Source organism: Trichosurus vulpecula, chromosome 9 (genome assembly GCF_011100635.1).
Source record: "Trichosurus vulpecula isolate mTriVul1 chromosome 9, mTriVul1.pri, whole genome shotgun sequence".
Lineage (NCBI taxonomy): Eukaryota > Metazoa > Chordata > Mammalia > Diprotodontia > Phalangeridae > Trichosurus > Trichosurus vulpecula.
The window spans coordinates 114052123-114066121 of record NC_050581.1 but is presented as its reverse complement, the minus strand read 5'-3'; the positions used below and the strand labels follow the sequence as shown (position 1 = coordinate 114066121).

The 13999-nt window shown below is 44.4% G+C and overlaps 1 protein-coding gene across 1 annotated transcript in view; it reads right to left on the bottom strand.

The window, feature by feature from the left end:
* The window catches only part of ALS2CL (ALS2 C-terminal like), a 56993-nt gene that overhangs the window by 9970 nt on the left and 33024 nt on the right, over nucleotides 1–13999 (bottom strand). The window contains exons 12-20 of the mRNA XM_036738442.1: nucleotides 13860–13958; nucleotides 12240–12401; nucleotides 9088–9199; nucleotides 6561–6638; nucleotides 5087–5217; nucleotides 4763–4936; nucleotides 4345–4441; nucleotides 1806–1963; nucleotides 1619–1687 (exon numbers count right to left, since the gene is read on the bottom strand). Of these exons, the coding sequence (XP_036594337.1) occupies nucleotides 1619–1687; nucleotides 1806–1963; nucleotides 4345–4441; nucleotides 4763–4936; nucleotides 5087–5217; nucleotides 6561–6638; nucleotides 9088–9199; nucleotides 12240–12401; nucleotides 13860–13958 (1080 nt within the window). The remainder of the gene's footprint in view (nucleotides 1–1618; nucleotides 1688–1805; nucleotides 1964–4344; nucleotides 4442–4762; nucleotides 4937–5086; nucleotides 5218–6560; nucleotides 6639–9087; nucleotides 9200–12239; nucleotides 12402–13859; nucleotides 13959–13999) is intronic.

Here is a 13999-nt window from a genome sequence, read left to right as displayed (position 1 = left end):
ACTAGATTTCTAATTCTTGATCCTAGGAATTGAATTGAGTTCAATTGAATTGAATCAAATGCCTTATACGTCTATCCAAGACTGTGAGGACCGCAAGAGTAAGGATTCCTAAATGTCATATGTGCTCTGCATGAAGTAGGCACTTAATTGTTGTTTGTTTAACTGAATTTTTTAATTTCCTATTAGACCAGTGGGTTCTCAGAGTGAGGTCTGAGGATCCCTGAGATCCTTTCAGGGGGGTCACAACTATTTTCATAATAATTTGTTTATGATAATTTTTATGAATATCGTCTGTTAAAATCTTCCTCTTTTTTCTAGCTACATATCTGTGTATATACTTCAACCAAGATATCAATACCACAACAGGTTGGATACAGAAGTAAATATGATAATCTGGCTGTCCTCTATTAAGCCAGACATTAAAGATCTCTTTTAAAATATGTAAAAAATATGTAAAACAGTGCCACTCCTCTCACTAAATATTTTGTTTTAGAAAATATATTTTTTGATTATTATTTTAATGAATTAATATGTACTTTAAATTTTTGTCAGTTTTAATTTCTAATGTGATAAAAATTGTAAGATGTAACCCACATAAACAAAAGCTCTTTGGGAGAAGCTTCAATGATTTTTAAGAGTACAATGGGGTCCCAACACCAAAAAGTTTAGCAACCTCTATACTAGACTTACCTAACTTTGTATCTCAGTCCTCTGCACACAGTGGGTGCTTAATTATTGTTTTTTAAGTGGTTCAAGAATGAATTGAACGACCCAGGCCACCAAAGCATCTATCATGGATCTGTCATTCTTTTTCATTTTAATTAAATATTCCTTTGTTATTGTCAATGCCTCATTTCTCTTTGGCCTCATCTAATTTCTTCATTTCACCTTTCACAAGTCACCCCTCTTCTCCAGATTTCAGTTCTCCATTTGTAAAGTGTTGGCAGGTGAGAATTCAGGAATGGTACAAAAGGTAAAACACATGGACAAACTTGGAGCAGAGACACGAACACTCATCCTAAATGTGACGAGCCCTCAATGAAGTCTAGATTGAAATCCACAGTGGCTTGAGGGAATGGTACCCAACCTTCTCTGCCCCACCAAGACTGAGTGTAGCCCTCTCTTCCTCCTTGTAGCCTATCCCAAAGAACTCTCCCCTGGAGGTAAGGTCCAGAATGTGAGATTAGGATCACAGGATTTAGAGCTGGAAAGAATTTAGAGACCAATCAGTCCAGGAGTCCACAAAATACAGCCTTTGGGTCAAATCCAGCCACCACACCTGGCCAGTATTTACATTGAAAAAAAAAAAAAAAAAGCCAGGCACTCAGCAGTAGTTTGCCAGCCTCGAGACTAGTCCAACCCCTTTGTCTTATAGTGGAGGAAACCAAAGGCTCCCATAGGTAGAAGAACTGAGATTCGGACATAGGTCTTGGGACACTCAACCTTTTGTCTCTTCCACTATACTTCTCTGAGAGGGAAAACCAAGGTCCTGAGTGAGCTGCATACAGGAAACCTAATCCCTGGGGACCAGAGAGCAGAGTTGGGTCCCATCTTCAGCAAGTCAAACCTGGGGAAGCCAACTCAGAAACACCAAGATGAAGTGGGGGATGCAGGTTACCTCTTATTGGTGTCTTCACTCTCCTCCTGAATCTGGCCCTGTTTCTCCAAGGCTACTCCCAACAGCCCCCTACAATTGAATAAGAAAGGAGCAGTTTTTCCACACTCTCTCCTTAGAATATCAAGAGACATAAAATCTAGAGTTGGAAGGTATCTAGAAGTCATCTGAGAAACCGCCACCAACTTACTGATAGAAAGCCCAGATCTCCTTGGCGTGATGTTTCACCTCCTCCTGTGCCAGGACCAGCAGGTGTTTGTTGGCCCCGATGCCAGAGTAGGTGGCCTGGAAGGCCAGTGTCAGCAGCCTCAGCAGCTTCCCCAGAGGGTGCACAGAAGATTTCAGGGCCTGCACAGGAAAGGGATAGTTCTACACTCCCTCAGAGAATCACATAATCTCAAAGCTACCCTTTATCACTCATGGCCTGTCCCACTTGATATAGGTCATCAGACCTTTAGGCCATTCCTAGGTGCCCTATGAACAAGGCTGGGCACTTTTGAGTGTCCCCATTTGTTCTTTATAAAGAAAGTAGTAGAACAAGGAAACAGATACCCATCTCCTACACCAGGAGTTCTTAACCTTTTTTATGTCATGGACCTCCTGTGGCAGTCTGGTGGGCCCCTTCACAGAATAATGCTTTTAAATAACTGAAGGCAAAGCAAAATTTCAATTAGACATTAGTGAAAATACAGATAATTTTTTTCCAAAGGGAACCCCCTGAAATGTATTCATGTGGACTCCAGGTTAAGAACCCCTATTGTACATAATACAAGAGCTAGGATGACCCAAGAATGAAGAATATCAAGACTGAGAGAGCCCTTAGGACATTGGATATAGAATGTTTGGGCTGGAAGGAACTCTGGAACCCTACGATGTCAGAACTGGGAAGGGACCTAAGATCACAGAACATGGAATGTCAGGACTAGAAGGGACCCTAGAACTTTGAACATCAAAATTAGAATGGATCTTGTAAAATAGAACATAGAATGTGAAGGACAGGTGGGACCTTAGGACACAGGATGTCAGAGTTAAAAGGACCTTGGAATATAGAACATAAAGTCAGAATTCAGAAGGAACTTAAAACATACAATGGGTATCCTGAGTTTAGTCTCAGCTCTGCTATAAAACCACTGTGTGACATTTAGGTGATGGTGCCTAGAATAGTCTTCTTTCATGAGAATGGACTCTGAGTCTGGATTTTCCTTCTGACATTTGGATGAATTATTTTTTTTTTCCCTACAGAACTTCCCAGGATACTATGAGGTCAAGGGATTTGTCCAAGGTCACAAAACTAGAATGTGAGACCTTTGAGACCAATCTCCCTTATCAATAAAACCTAGGGCTCCTATGTCCTATGGTAGTGGGTGTAAGAAGACAGAAGGGAGAAGGGGAAGAGGGAGACAGACTGCCCAGTTACAGTGGCAGAGAGTTGCGGATTAGATGTAGCAGCAGCTCTCTAAGCTCAGAGAGCCAAGCTGGCCCAGGATCCAGGTGCTAAGAGCCCCAGGTCACTCTTCTCTAGGGAAAGGTTTGATTCTTAAGGTTAGTGTGACAGATTCTCCCTGAACCTCTTCCCAACACTGCCACCGTCAAACCAAGGGAATAAACAGACCCAGAACAAAACTCTGAAGGCCATGCTGCCCTGAGTCTCTTCCCTGCCTGTATCTACGCGTCTACCTGTCACCAGCTCCCAATCAATCCACATAGAGTGATCAATCACTCAACCACTCTACAAGAAATCTCCGAGGCTAGCAAACACCATTTCTTCCATCTCCCTTCCCTCTTCTTACTAATGAGGCCACACCACAATGTCCTGATGGAAAGAGCAGAAAGAATGGGGAAAAGGAAGGCCACCATCTGTCCTTACTCCCTGCCCCCCAATCCCAAGGTGCTCGCTTTCTCTCCTGGAGCAAGAACAGGAAGGGAAGGATGAAGGCATGCATGAATGAAAATTTTCAGTCATTTATAGAGGGCCAAGAGTAGAGAATGCAGGAGGGGTGGGTGGGTGGATGGATGGATAGATGGATGGATAACCATTCATTCATTCATTCATTCATTCATACTGGCCTGAGAGCAGGAAGAGGAAATTGGGAGTTCAAAAATCAAGGAAGGTTTAAAAGATAGTAAAAAAAAAAAAAAAAAAAAAAGGTGAAAGCTCTGAGGGCCAAAGGCAAAAGTTCCCCCAGATTGTCTCCAAGCAGCTGAAGTCTCAGGAAGTAGGCAGGAAGTAGGTGGCCTTGAGCTTAGGGCCTGATCCTTTAGTCTTATCTCCATTCTGAGCCTCAACTTTCTCATATATAAAATGGGAGTGATAACCTCTGCTCAGCCCCCCTCATAGTGAGGACCGAGCTGAGCATTAATAATAATAAAGACACTCACATTTTGTATAGAACTTTAAGGTTTCCAAAATGTTTTTCATGCATTATCTCTTCTGCTGCTACCACCCATTCTTTACAACAGGTATTATCTCCACTTTACAGATGAGGAAACTGAGGCTCAGAAATGTTATATGGCCCTCCTGTGGTCACAATGCTAATAAAAAGCAAAGGACAAATGTGAACCCACCATACCCTTGGCTCTAAGTCTAGAGCTCTTTCTACAATATCAGACTGCTTTGAAAGGCATAAACCAAGGCCCACGTGTGAGGTTATTATTCACCTTCCCCAGGGCAGCTGCCTGGGGGCTGCCAGAGGCACAATCTCCCTCCCTCCCCCACCAGCCCCCATTACTTTCTGTAGGTAGAGTTGGAGTGACTCTGGTTCCTGGTGTGTTGGCAGTTCTGCAAGTATGTCCTTGATCTTTGCTGAGACTTCATCCGGGTTACTTCTGGGTCCCAGAAGACACCAAAACATCTCATGGAATTCATCATTCTAAGGAGAGGGGTCCCCACTCCCTGGCCTTGTCTTCCCCCCTAGGACTAGGGACATCTCCTTTTCCTACTCCTTCTCAGAGCCCAGCACAGGACTGGGCACTCGGAAGGCCTCGGTAAATAATGTGGAATGAGGGTGACTGGGTGAGAGATGCACCCTTCCCACCCATCCATCTATCTGTGTGTACACAAGTGAGATTAGGAAGGGGAAGCTTCCCTTGGGAGCTGACCTGTGGTCCTCTGTCCTCAACTTCGGGGTGGCCTACCTCCACCCTTACCTGTCACAGAAGAGATACTCCTGGGATTTCCGGAGCTCCTTGGCTGTCTGGACATGAAAGCCCAAGAAAGCCTCTTGAGCATCCTCTGGACAGTTGGAGTGAACGAACTCCCGGAACTGCTGGTAGATTCCTTGCCATCGGCTCTCCACAGGAAAGTCTTCAAGCCCTAGCTGGCTGGAGACAGGAAGAGAGAGGATCTGGGTCACATGAGCCTATTTTCCTTGATTCAAGAAACAAAAGAGCAGTCCCCTATCTATAGTCAAATAAGACCCAAAGATTCAAGTATAGGATAGGGCCGTGGAGGGAGAAGAGCTGGGTTCTCACCGTTTACAGGTATGCATGGGATCCAAAGGGTGAGCAGTTGTCTCCAGGACACCCTGGGTATGAAAGCCCTTACCCACCCCAGTACTGAAAGAAGCCTTCAGGAAGTAGCCATTGGGGAAAGTGATTTTGCCCTGGAATAAAGAAAGAACAAAGTAGGATGTAATACTTGTGAGACTTGTGAGTAGGTAGGCCTTATCTCCACTTTACAGAAGACACTCTTCCATTTGGAGCCAATCTCCTGGCCTTTGGTTGCTAACAAGTTAATCCGATGGAGTTCATCAGTTTATACTGCAATTTACCTGGCACAGGCTGCCCTTAGTCACACCCTACCTAACTCTCCACCCCATAGCCTCTGCACAGCATAATGAGAACAAGGACTATCTCTCTTTTCTATTTGTATCCCCAAAACCTGGCACAGTGCCCAGAACACAGTAAGGGATTAATAAATGCTTGCTTATTGTTGGTAAATTGATTGACATTATCTATAGAAGGCTCCTGCTAGAAGGCAAATACATGACCTAGAAGGAGGAGGTAATGTCTATTAACACTAAAGTTCTCTTCTAATAGCTCATTATAACCCAGAGGTGACCGTGAGCTCTTGAGGGCTATACCAGTGGAGGGGAACATCTGGCAGTTCTTCCCAACTTGGTGCAGTTTCAAATACAAGCCCATCTAAGGATTCAACTAGGTCCAGAGAGAATCATCTTATATAGTTGGCTACCCAGGGATGAGTATTTCAGGCTATAGAAACTCATGAAATTTTCTATTAGTGCTCAGGACCTCTGTCAGCAGAGAGGGTCCCCACTAAGGGAATTAGAAAATTCTTGGTGGTTTTACCCCATTGGGTGTGTGTTTGGGGAAGTGAAGGAAGGGTTGGTTACACCAGGTTGGGGGAAAGATTCTATTTAAACCTAAAAAGATTTAGACTTGCTTTGTGGGATAGGGGGAGGGAGGAGGAGGTGGTCAAGTCAGTGTACCCAGAAATAGAATCACAGGGATGGGACAGAGAAGACTCTTGATTGTTGATTCCATCCCATCCAGCTTCAAAGTCACCCAAATCAGGGAAGCTAGGTGGTGCAGGGAGTAGAGCACCAGCCCTGGAGTCAGGAGGACCGAGTTCAAATCCAGCCTCAGACACTTGACATACTTACTAGCTGTGTGACCTTGGGCAAGTTACTTAACCCCAATTGCCTTCCCTTCCCCCCCCTTTAAAAAAAAGACAAAGTCACCCAAACGTCCAAAGAGACCCCCCACCCAGCCAACCCTGGACTTGACATCCTCTAGTCGATGCCACCATCTTGCCCCTTCCCCTACAGGGCTACAGCTTAGCTCAACCAGAAGCCTGGCATTAGTAGTAATTCTGGAAGCAGGGAGAATGAAATGACCTTACCCCCAAGCCCAAAGCTATAACCTACTCTACAAATCTATTCTACTATAACCTACCCCACTGAATGGCTAAGTGGAAGCTGCTTACCTTCCCTATGTAGGCCAGGTCTCTCGTGAAGCTGCCTTCATAGAGGGAGTCATCTTCCAACAGGAGTATCCCGGGGCCCTGGTGGAGATCCAGTGGGAGAAGAGCCTGGTGAGTGCTTAAGAAGAGTGTTAGGGGCTGACTAGAGAGACAGCAGCACCCCAGCTGGCCAAGATATAGTAATCATGTTGTTGTTGCTGTTGTGAAGCCCTTTAGATACCAATTATTGACTTGATCCTTGACAACAACCCCGAGGTAGGTAGTACAGATATTATTTTCCCTATTTGACCAGGAGGAAACTGAGACACAGAGACCGCCTTACCCAGAGTCACACAGCTAGCGAGGGTGAGAAATAGGACTCCAACCCAGGTCTCCTAACTCCAAGTTGTGATGCCAATCAGTGATTAAAGATCCTTCCCACCCACTCAATAGACCTCAGGTGGGGCCAATTAAGGGAAGTTTGATCAGAGGTTTGCTTGTAGGCAGGCCTACTCCCTTTACTTACTAGGCACTCAGGCCCTCACCCTTTTGCTGATTGGGCCATGAAGCCCTAAAAAGAATATATACACCCAGAAGGTAGCCATTGAGAACTGAGAATTCACAAGTCAGAAGTCAAGCGGGAATTCAGAATCCAGAACAAGGAGGAGAAGTAAGAACTGGAGTGGAGTGGAAACCAGGGAGCTTCAGAGACCAGAGAACTGAGGGGAGAAGAGAATGCAGGCAAGCAGACAGTTAGGAATAGTGAGTGTTTACGGGGAGGGCCCAGCAGGGAGGAAGGCTACAGAATGACTTGATTCCTTGCTATAATACTGTGTTATAATTTCCTTGTTGCTACATTGAGGTGGACTTACTGGTTTTGGAATATAATTACTGCTGCATCAAATTGGGGTTATTGGTCTTAGGATTGGATCCTCTGGTGTCTCAATGAATGTTATACTTCCTCTGCCTTCTACCTACCAAGTTTTTCATACTTTGTGATTCCAAACCATACAGGCATGTTCATCCTCAAGGTCACGAATCTTGCCTTACTGATACACAAGTCCAGGGCTGTTTTCAGTATACATTGCCAGTACTTCTGTGCCTTTTATAGAAGAACAAACCAAGCTCTACATGTTCTATTTTCCACCTAAATGGGAGTACAATCCAGGGACGCTGGCCTTCTTGCTGTTCCTCACCCACAATGCTTGTCTCCCAGCTCCATGCATGTCCTCCATGCCTGGAATTCTCTCCCTCTTGACTTCCCTCAAGTCTCGGCTAAAATCCCATTCCTTCTTCCAAAAGCCTTTTGCTCCCTCTTAATGCTAAAGCCTTCCCTCTGAGATCCTCTCCAATTTTTCCTGTATATCGCTAGTTTCTACACAGCTGATTTCATATTGTCTCCCCCAGTAGACTGTAAGCTCCTTGAGGGTAAGAACTGTTTTTTGCCTTTCTTTGTATCTTTAGCCCTTGATGCAATGCCTGGCACATAGTAAGTATTTAATAAGTGCTCGTTGATTTGTTTTAATATTGGCTTGTCTTAATATGACTTAGTATTCTCCCACATCCTTGCCTTTGTCCACTATGCCTGGCTCACCATCCCTCACCTTCTTCACCTGTTGAATTCCAACCTAACCTTTATAAGCCCAGTTTATACTTTACTTTTTGTTTTTAAGCTTATACAAAGGTTTCCAAAGCACTTTCCTCACAACTACCCTGAGAGGCAGATAGTGAAGACATAATTATCCCACTTAACAGATGAGGAAAGTGAGACTCAGAGAAATTAAAGGATTTGCCAGGTAATCATTGCTCCTGGTCCTCCCATCTTTCCACTGTACCATCCTGCCTCCTAAGAACTCCTCCCTTCTTAGCCAATCCTCCAGCATCCTCCTAATCACTGTTAATAACTCGCATAACACTTGGTACCTTTCTGATGCACGTGTTAAAAATAGTTGAAATCCAACATTTTCAGGTTTGCAAAACAATGTACCATTTGCATCTCACTACAATCCTGTAGTGCATTGTATATTATTTGTGTTAGTCTTTTATTCTGCAGTTAATGCCATGAGAACAGGAACTGTGTATTATTTAAACCCTCTATATGTTCCCTACTTCTGAACAAACTGCTCTGTCCACAAAAAGCACTAATAAGTATTTGTTGAATAAATGAATGAATAAATGAACAAAAGAAAAGATGAGAATGAATGAATCATTCTCCATGGATGAAACCAGTTTAAGGTAATAGACAGTGGGCTCATGTGAGCTAAAAACAGTGATAACAACAACCACAACCCTTATTTAGGCTTTGAAAGTTTCGCTAACCTTTTTTTTCCCTTTAAAAAAACATATTTGGATCATTATATCAGCACTCTAAATGTGTTCTTTTTTTCTAGCTCCTTAGCCCTTTATAAGCCAAGCCAGTGTTGTCAGTTGTGGAACAAAGAAATAAATTACTGCTTGGTTTAAATATCTATTTTTGTTTCCTTTCATTTGACTCTATTTATAAATCTTATGTTTTTTTTTTTTTACTTAAAAAGTGAGTGAAACGACTTACCACCATCTTATCTGCATGGAAAGTCCTCTGGTAACAGATGCCAGACTGGGTGACCACAATGCCCTGCCCGTGCCGGTGGTCAGCCTGCCACATTCCAATGTAACGCTCCCCCCTGGAGGATAAGACAGAGACAGCCCTGTGTGTGAGGAGCTGGAGGGAGGAGGGGTTGGATCATAAACCATTGCCTATTTCCCTTCCACCCCATTGATTCTACAGCCAGTTCTGGAGGAGGAGTGGGTGGTATCCCACAGCAGACAAGCCATGTGGGATCCTAGAGACAAAGATGGAAAAATTAAGGAGACAGGTACAAATTTCTCTAGTACCTTTATTTTTTCCCCTTTCTTTAATTCCTACACTTTAAGGGAAATGAGTTGTAGGAGAGAGCACACTGGATTTGGAGCCAGGAGACTTGGATTGGAATCCCAGCTCTGACACATATGATCAGTGTGACCTGGAACAAACGCCTTCGTCCTTCTGGGCCTCAGTTAACTTATCTGTAAAATGGGGGTATGCACTACCAACCCCACAAAGTGAGAGTCAGGAAAATGCTTCACAAACCATAAAACACTACAGAAATGGGGGTATTATTCTAGCACAGACGAGAGTGGGAACCAGACCCCTTCCTAGAAACAGGGTGGAATAGCAGAGAGAACAGGGTATTAGGGTCTTAGACTTGGGGTCAGGAGCCTGGGATTTGAACCTATCATCCAAAACTTACTAGCTTTGTCATCAAGTTCCTCGTGTGTAAAACAGAGATCAATAAGGATGAAACAGTCACTAAGCAATAATTATACTGCCTACCTCACTGAGCTGTTATGAGGGAAGGGTTTATAAGTCGGAAAATACCATAGGAATATTATGTTCAATAAATAATAATAATAATAGCTAATATTTATATTGTACTTACTATGGGCAAGGTACTGGGCTAAGCACTTTACAATTATTGTCTCAATTGATCTAACAACAATAACAAGGGCTTTTACAGGTGAGGAGACCAAGGCAAGCAGAGGTTAAGTGACTTCCTAGGGTCACCCAACTAGTAAGTGTCTGAGGCCATATTTTAACTCAGGTCTTCCTGACTATAGGCCCAGCACCTTATCTGCTGCACCACCTGGCTGTCCCATCAACAGCTGCCCTGGTCAACAGCTGGACAAGAGACCCCAAAAAAGGAACAAGCCCATGAAACTTTCTGAGAAGGCATGAAGGGTGTAAAGAAGGGAGTCCCCCAGCCTATTCAGCCGGGTGGAGAAGCCTCTAGCATGGGCTGCTGATAAGTAAACTAGTTTGCAACATCCGTATTCTACATTTGAACTAATTTCGCCTTCTATTTCAATAGCAGCAGTCTTCAGAAGATCTCAAAGTCTTCTCTCATCCTTTGGACCAACTCTTACAGAAGTGGACATTTCAGAGCACTCCTCTCTCCTTTGCTAGCAGAAGAACCACGCAGTTTAGAGAAGTTTCACAATATTAAAGTTTAATGGTTATCTAGGCATGGGGTCAGAGGTTAAGGGCCTTAGGAGATTGTCTAGTCAAATCCTCTCCTTTTATAGGCAAGGAACTGAGGCCCAGAGAGGTTAAGCAATTTGTCAAAGGTCACACGGGAGCAGAGCTGGGATTTGAACCCAGGTCCTCTGACTTATTCACAGAGGAGGAGACTGAGGATCAGACAAGGGAAGGGATTCGCCCTGTAGCACAGCCAAGGATTACAACCCTTGCTTCTCCAGTTATAGTCCAGGGTTCTTTCTGTCATACTCTGCTTGTCTGATTAGCTATGAGGGGAAGGAGCAGAACTGTCGAGCCCCAATTTTCAGTTTCCCAGTATGGAAACAGTAAGCACAGAGAGCTCAGTTCCTAGGATCATAGATTCAGAACTGAAAGAGACCATAGAGGCCATTAAGCCCAACCCCATTTATTTTATGGATGAAGTGATGGAGTGTAAGCAAGCATCTGAGGTAGGGCTTGAACCCAGGTCCTCCCGACTCCAAAGCCAGTATCCTGTCTACTACTACAGCATGCCTGCTGCCTCCCATTGAAAGCAGTCTTAGAACAGTCTCCTCATCTGAGATGCTTGGTTGGGATGGAAAATCTAAATAAATTTTCCTTGAGTAGGAGACTTAATCAAAATAGGCAGTGCATTGAATTTTTCCCTGAGACAGAACAGGAAGCTAGATCATGATGCAAACTAAGAGTGCCTTGTTTATTGTTGACCAAAGGAAGCGGGAATGCCTTTTTTGTAAAGAAAACCAAGAGAAGGATTCTTTGTTAGCAAGCCAGAGCAGGGGCTCTTTCTTAACCCCTTTTGTGCCACGACAGCCTCTGGGCAGTATCTGGGGAAGCCTGTGGACCCCTTCTCAGGATCATGTTTTTAAATGAATAAAATACAGCATTACAAAGAAAACCAATTATTCTGAAATGCAGATATCAAAATATTTCTCAAAACAAGTTCATGAACACCAAATTAAGAACTCCTGCATTAGGAGGGAAAGCAGTGAGATTCTTCTCTGAGAGTCTGTGCCCACATGAACATAAATCTCCGTTTATAATTCCACACCCCACCAAGTGAAACCACGTGCTTTTGTTTTCCCATTGCTATGGAATCTCATCTTTGCTCAAACGTCGGGTAGGCCCTGCTTTTCTGGTTTAGCGGGAAGAAGGAATCTCCCTCCAAGCAGATGCTTGTGCATTTGTTCAATAATGTGTCTAACAGATGGGACTGAAAGGCCAACCTTCCACCCCTCATCGCCTCCCCCAGTATACCTTAATGGTTCAAGTCACCATAAAGAGCCATAGAACCAATTATAAGTTTCAGGTGTCTCCTTAAGTCAGTTTTCTCTCTGTGAGTGTTCCATTTTCCCCATCAGATTAGGACAGAGGTGGGGAACCTGTGGCCTTAAGGCTACCACCCCTGGGCTAGGAGTTTTTACTTAGGCAGCAAGAACAGGGGTCATGATCCTCCCTTAGGCTGTGGGCTCCCTATGGTATATTTCTTCCTCAAACAAGAAATCCCTAAGAATGAGGACTGTTTGTTGCCAAGTCTTGGATTTTGTCCAGAAGTCAGTCAGTGACAGACAAATGAATCAGCGGCCAATAATCCAGGGGAGCCTGGGCCCCTGTGACCATGAAGAAGCTCCATCCCCACCTAAGGCCCTTACCTATCTTTGTCCTCCCAGACCCCATATCCGTTCTTCTTGTCCCTGTCCCAGTGGCCTATGAACTTGAAGGGCTGTGGAGCCTGAGGGGAGCTCTCCAGGATTCCAAACCCCTGCCGCATGTTGTCTCGGAAGTAGCCTTTGTACACAGACTCATTGGCATACCTGAAGGGGAAAAAGAGGCTTGTATGTCAGCAAATACCAGGAAGAACACACTGGCCAGTACCTCCTAAACAAGAACTCCATATCCCTACAGTAAGAGGACTGTGGCTGAGACACATCAGAACCTGGTGCCCATGAGACCAAGGCCACATGTGCCATTTCTACTCAAGCCAGTTCACTGAGAAAAATGCCAGTGCCCAGTTACAGACTGAGGCCTGATCCCAGTTACAGAGTGAATGCTCAGGCTGTCAGCCCTCCTCAGTCAGTAGCTATAACAGACAGATGTCTTAACTCCCCTCACTAAGTGAGAATTGGGCAGGAAACTTATCGAGGGATATCTGGGCCACTTGCTACCAGAATCCACCAACCCTACTCGACCAATGGTCTCCCCACTGCTTCCTGCTGCCCATTCTCGTATTAGTGTCACGGCTACTGACTGGCCAGTCATAAGAAACAATAACTATGTCATTCAGAACCCAGTGTGGATCATGATTTGTAGAAGAAATCAGGAAGAATATTTAAAGGGTGCATAATTGCTCTCTTCAAATAAGAGAAGAGTCATCATGGGTTACAAGGATTAGACGGCTTCTCTTTAGCTCCAGAGGGAAGACTTTAGTAAATGAGAGAGAAACAAACTTCAGCAACACATAAGGAAGACCTTCTAATGATTCGAGGTGTCTACAAGTTGAATGGGCCATCCTGTAAAGTAGCAGGTTCCCTATCACTGGAGATATCCAAGTCATGTCAGGGTAACCGCTTCCTGGGGATGATGTGGGAGGAATTCCTGTCCAGACTCAAGCAGGACAAACTTGCCTCTGAGGTCCCTTCTAAGATGATGTCATCCTCCCCCAGGGTTCCTGCCCTCTCCCCTTGTTTGGGAGACTAATGAGGCTGGGAAGTCTTGCTAAAAAAGGTCACTGCTGCCTAGGGAGAGGAGCACCTAGAAACAGAATTCATAGAATGGCAGAATGGCAGGACCGGGAAGGATCTTACATTAGAAACCATTTAGTTCAAGTGCTTAATCTGGGGTACACGACTCCTCCAACCCCCAAGGGATCCATGAACTTCAATGGGAAAAAATTACATATTTGTATTAATATAATTAGTTTTCTTGTAATATGTTTTATTTTGCACATTTACTAATTCTGAGAAAGAAGCCATATGACTACAATGCAAAAAAAAAAAAATAAGAACAGTTGATCTAGTTAGGCCCTTTCATTTTATAGAAACTGGGGTTCATAGATAGAGAAGGTGATTGGAGCAAGGTCACCTAGTAAATCTAAGGCCAGAGCCAGGGTCTCATACCCAGGTCTCCTAAATCTACCTTGGGTGTTTGTTTCATTATACTGTGCATATACTATGCAGAGAGATAAGGAGGGTGTCCCAGTCACTCTCCTCCCCAACCCCTCCCCATCTGGTCCTTGCCTCCCACCTCCCCCAAGGCCCAGAATCATCACTTACTCACAGATGCCATAGCCCTGCATCTGGCCCTCCCGCCAGTGGCATTTGTAACAGTCATACTTATCTTCAGCCCCATGAGGGACCAGGCGGATCCCAAACCTGTAGAACCAATCAAAGAAGGGGCATGAAGTCTCTGGTGA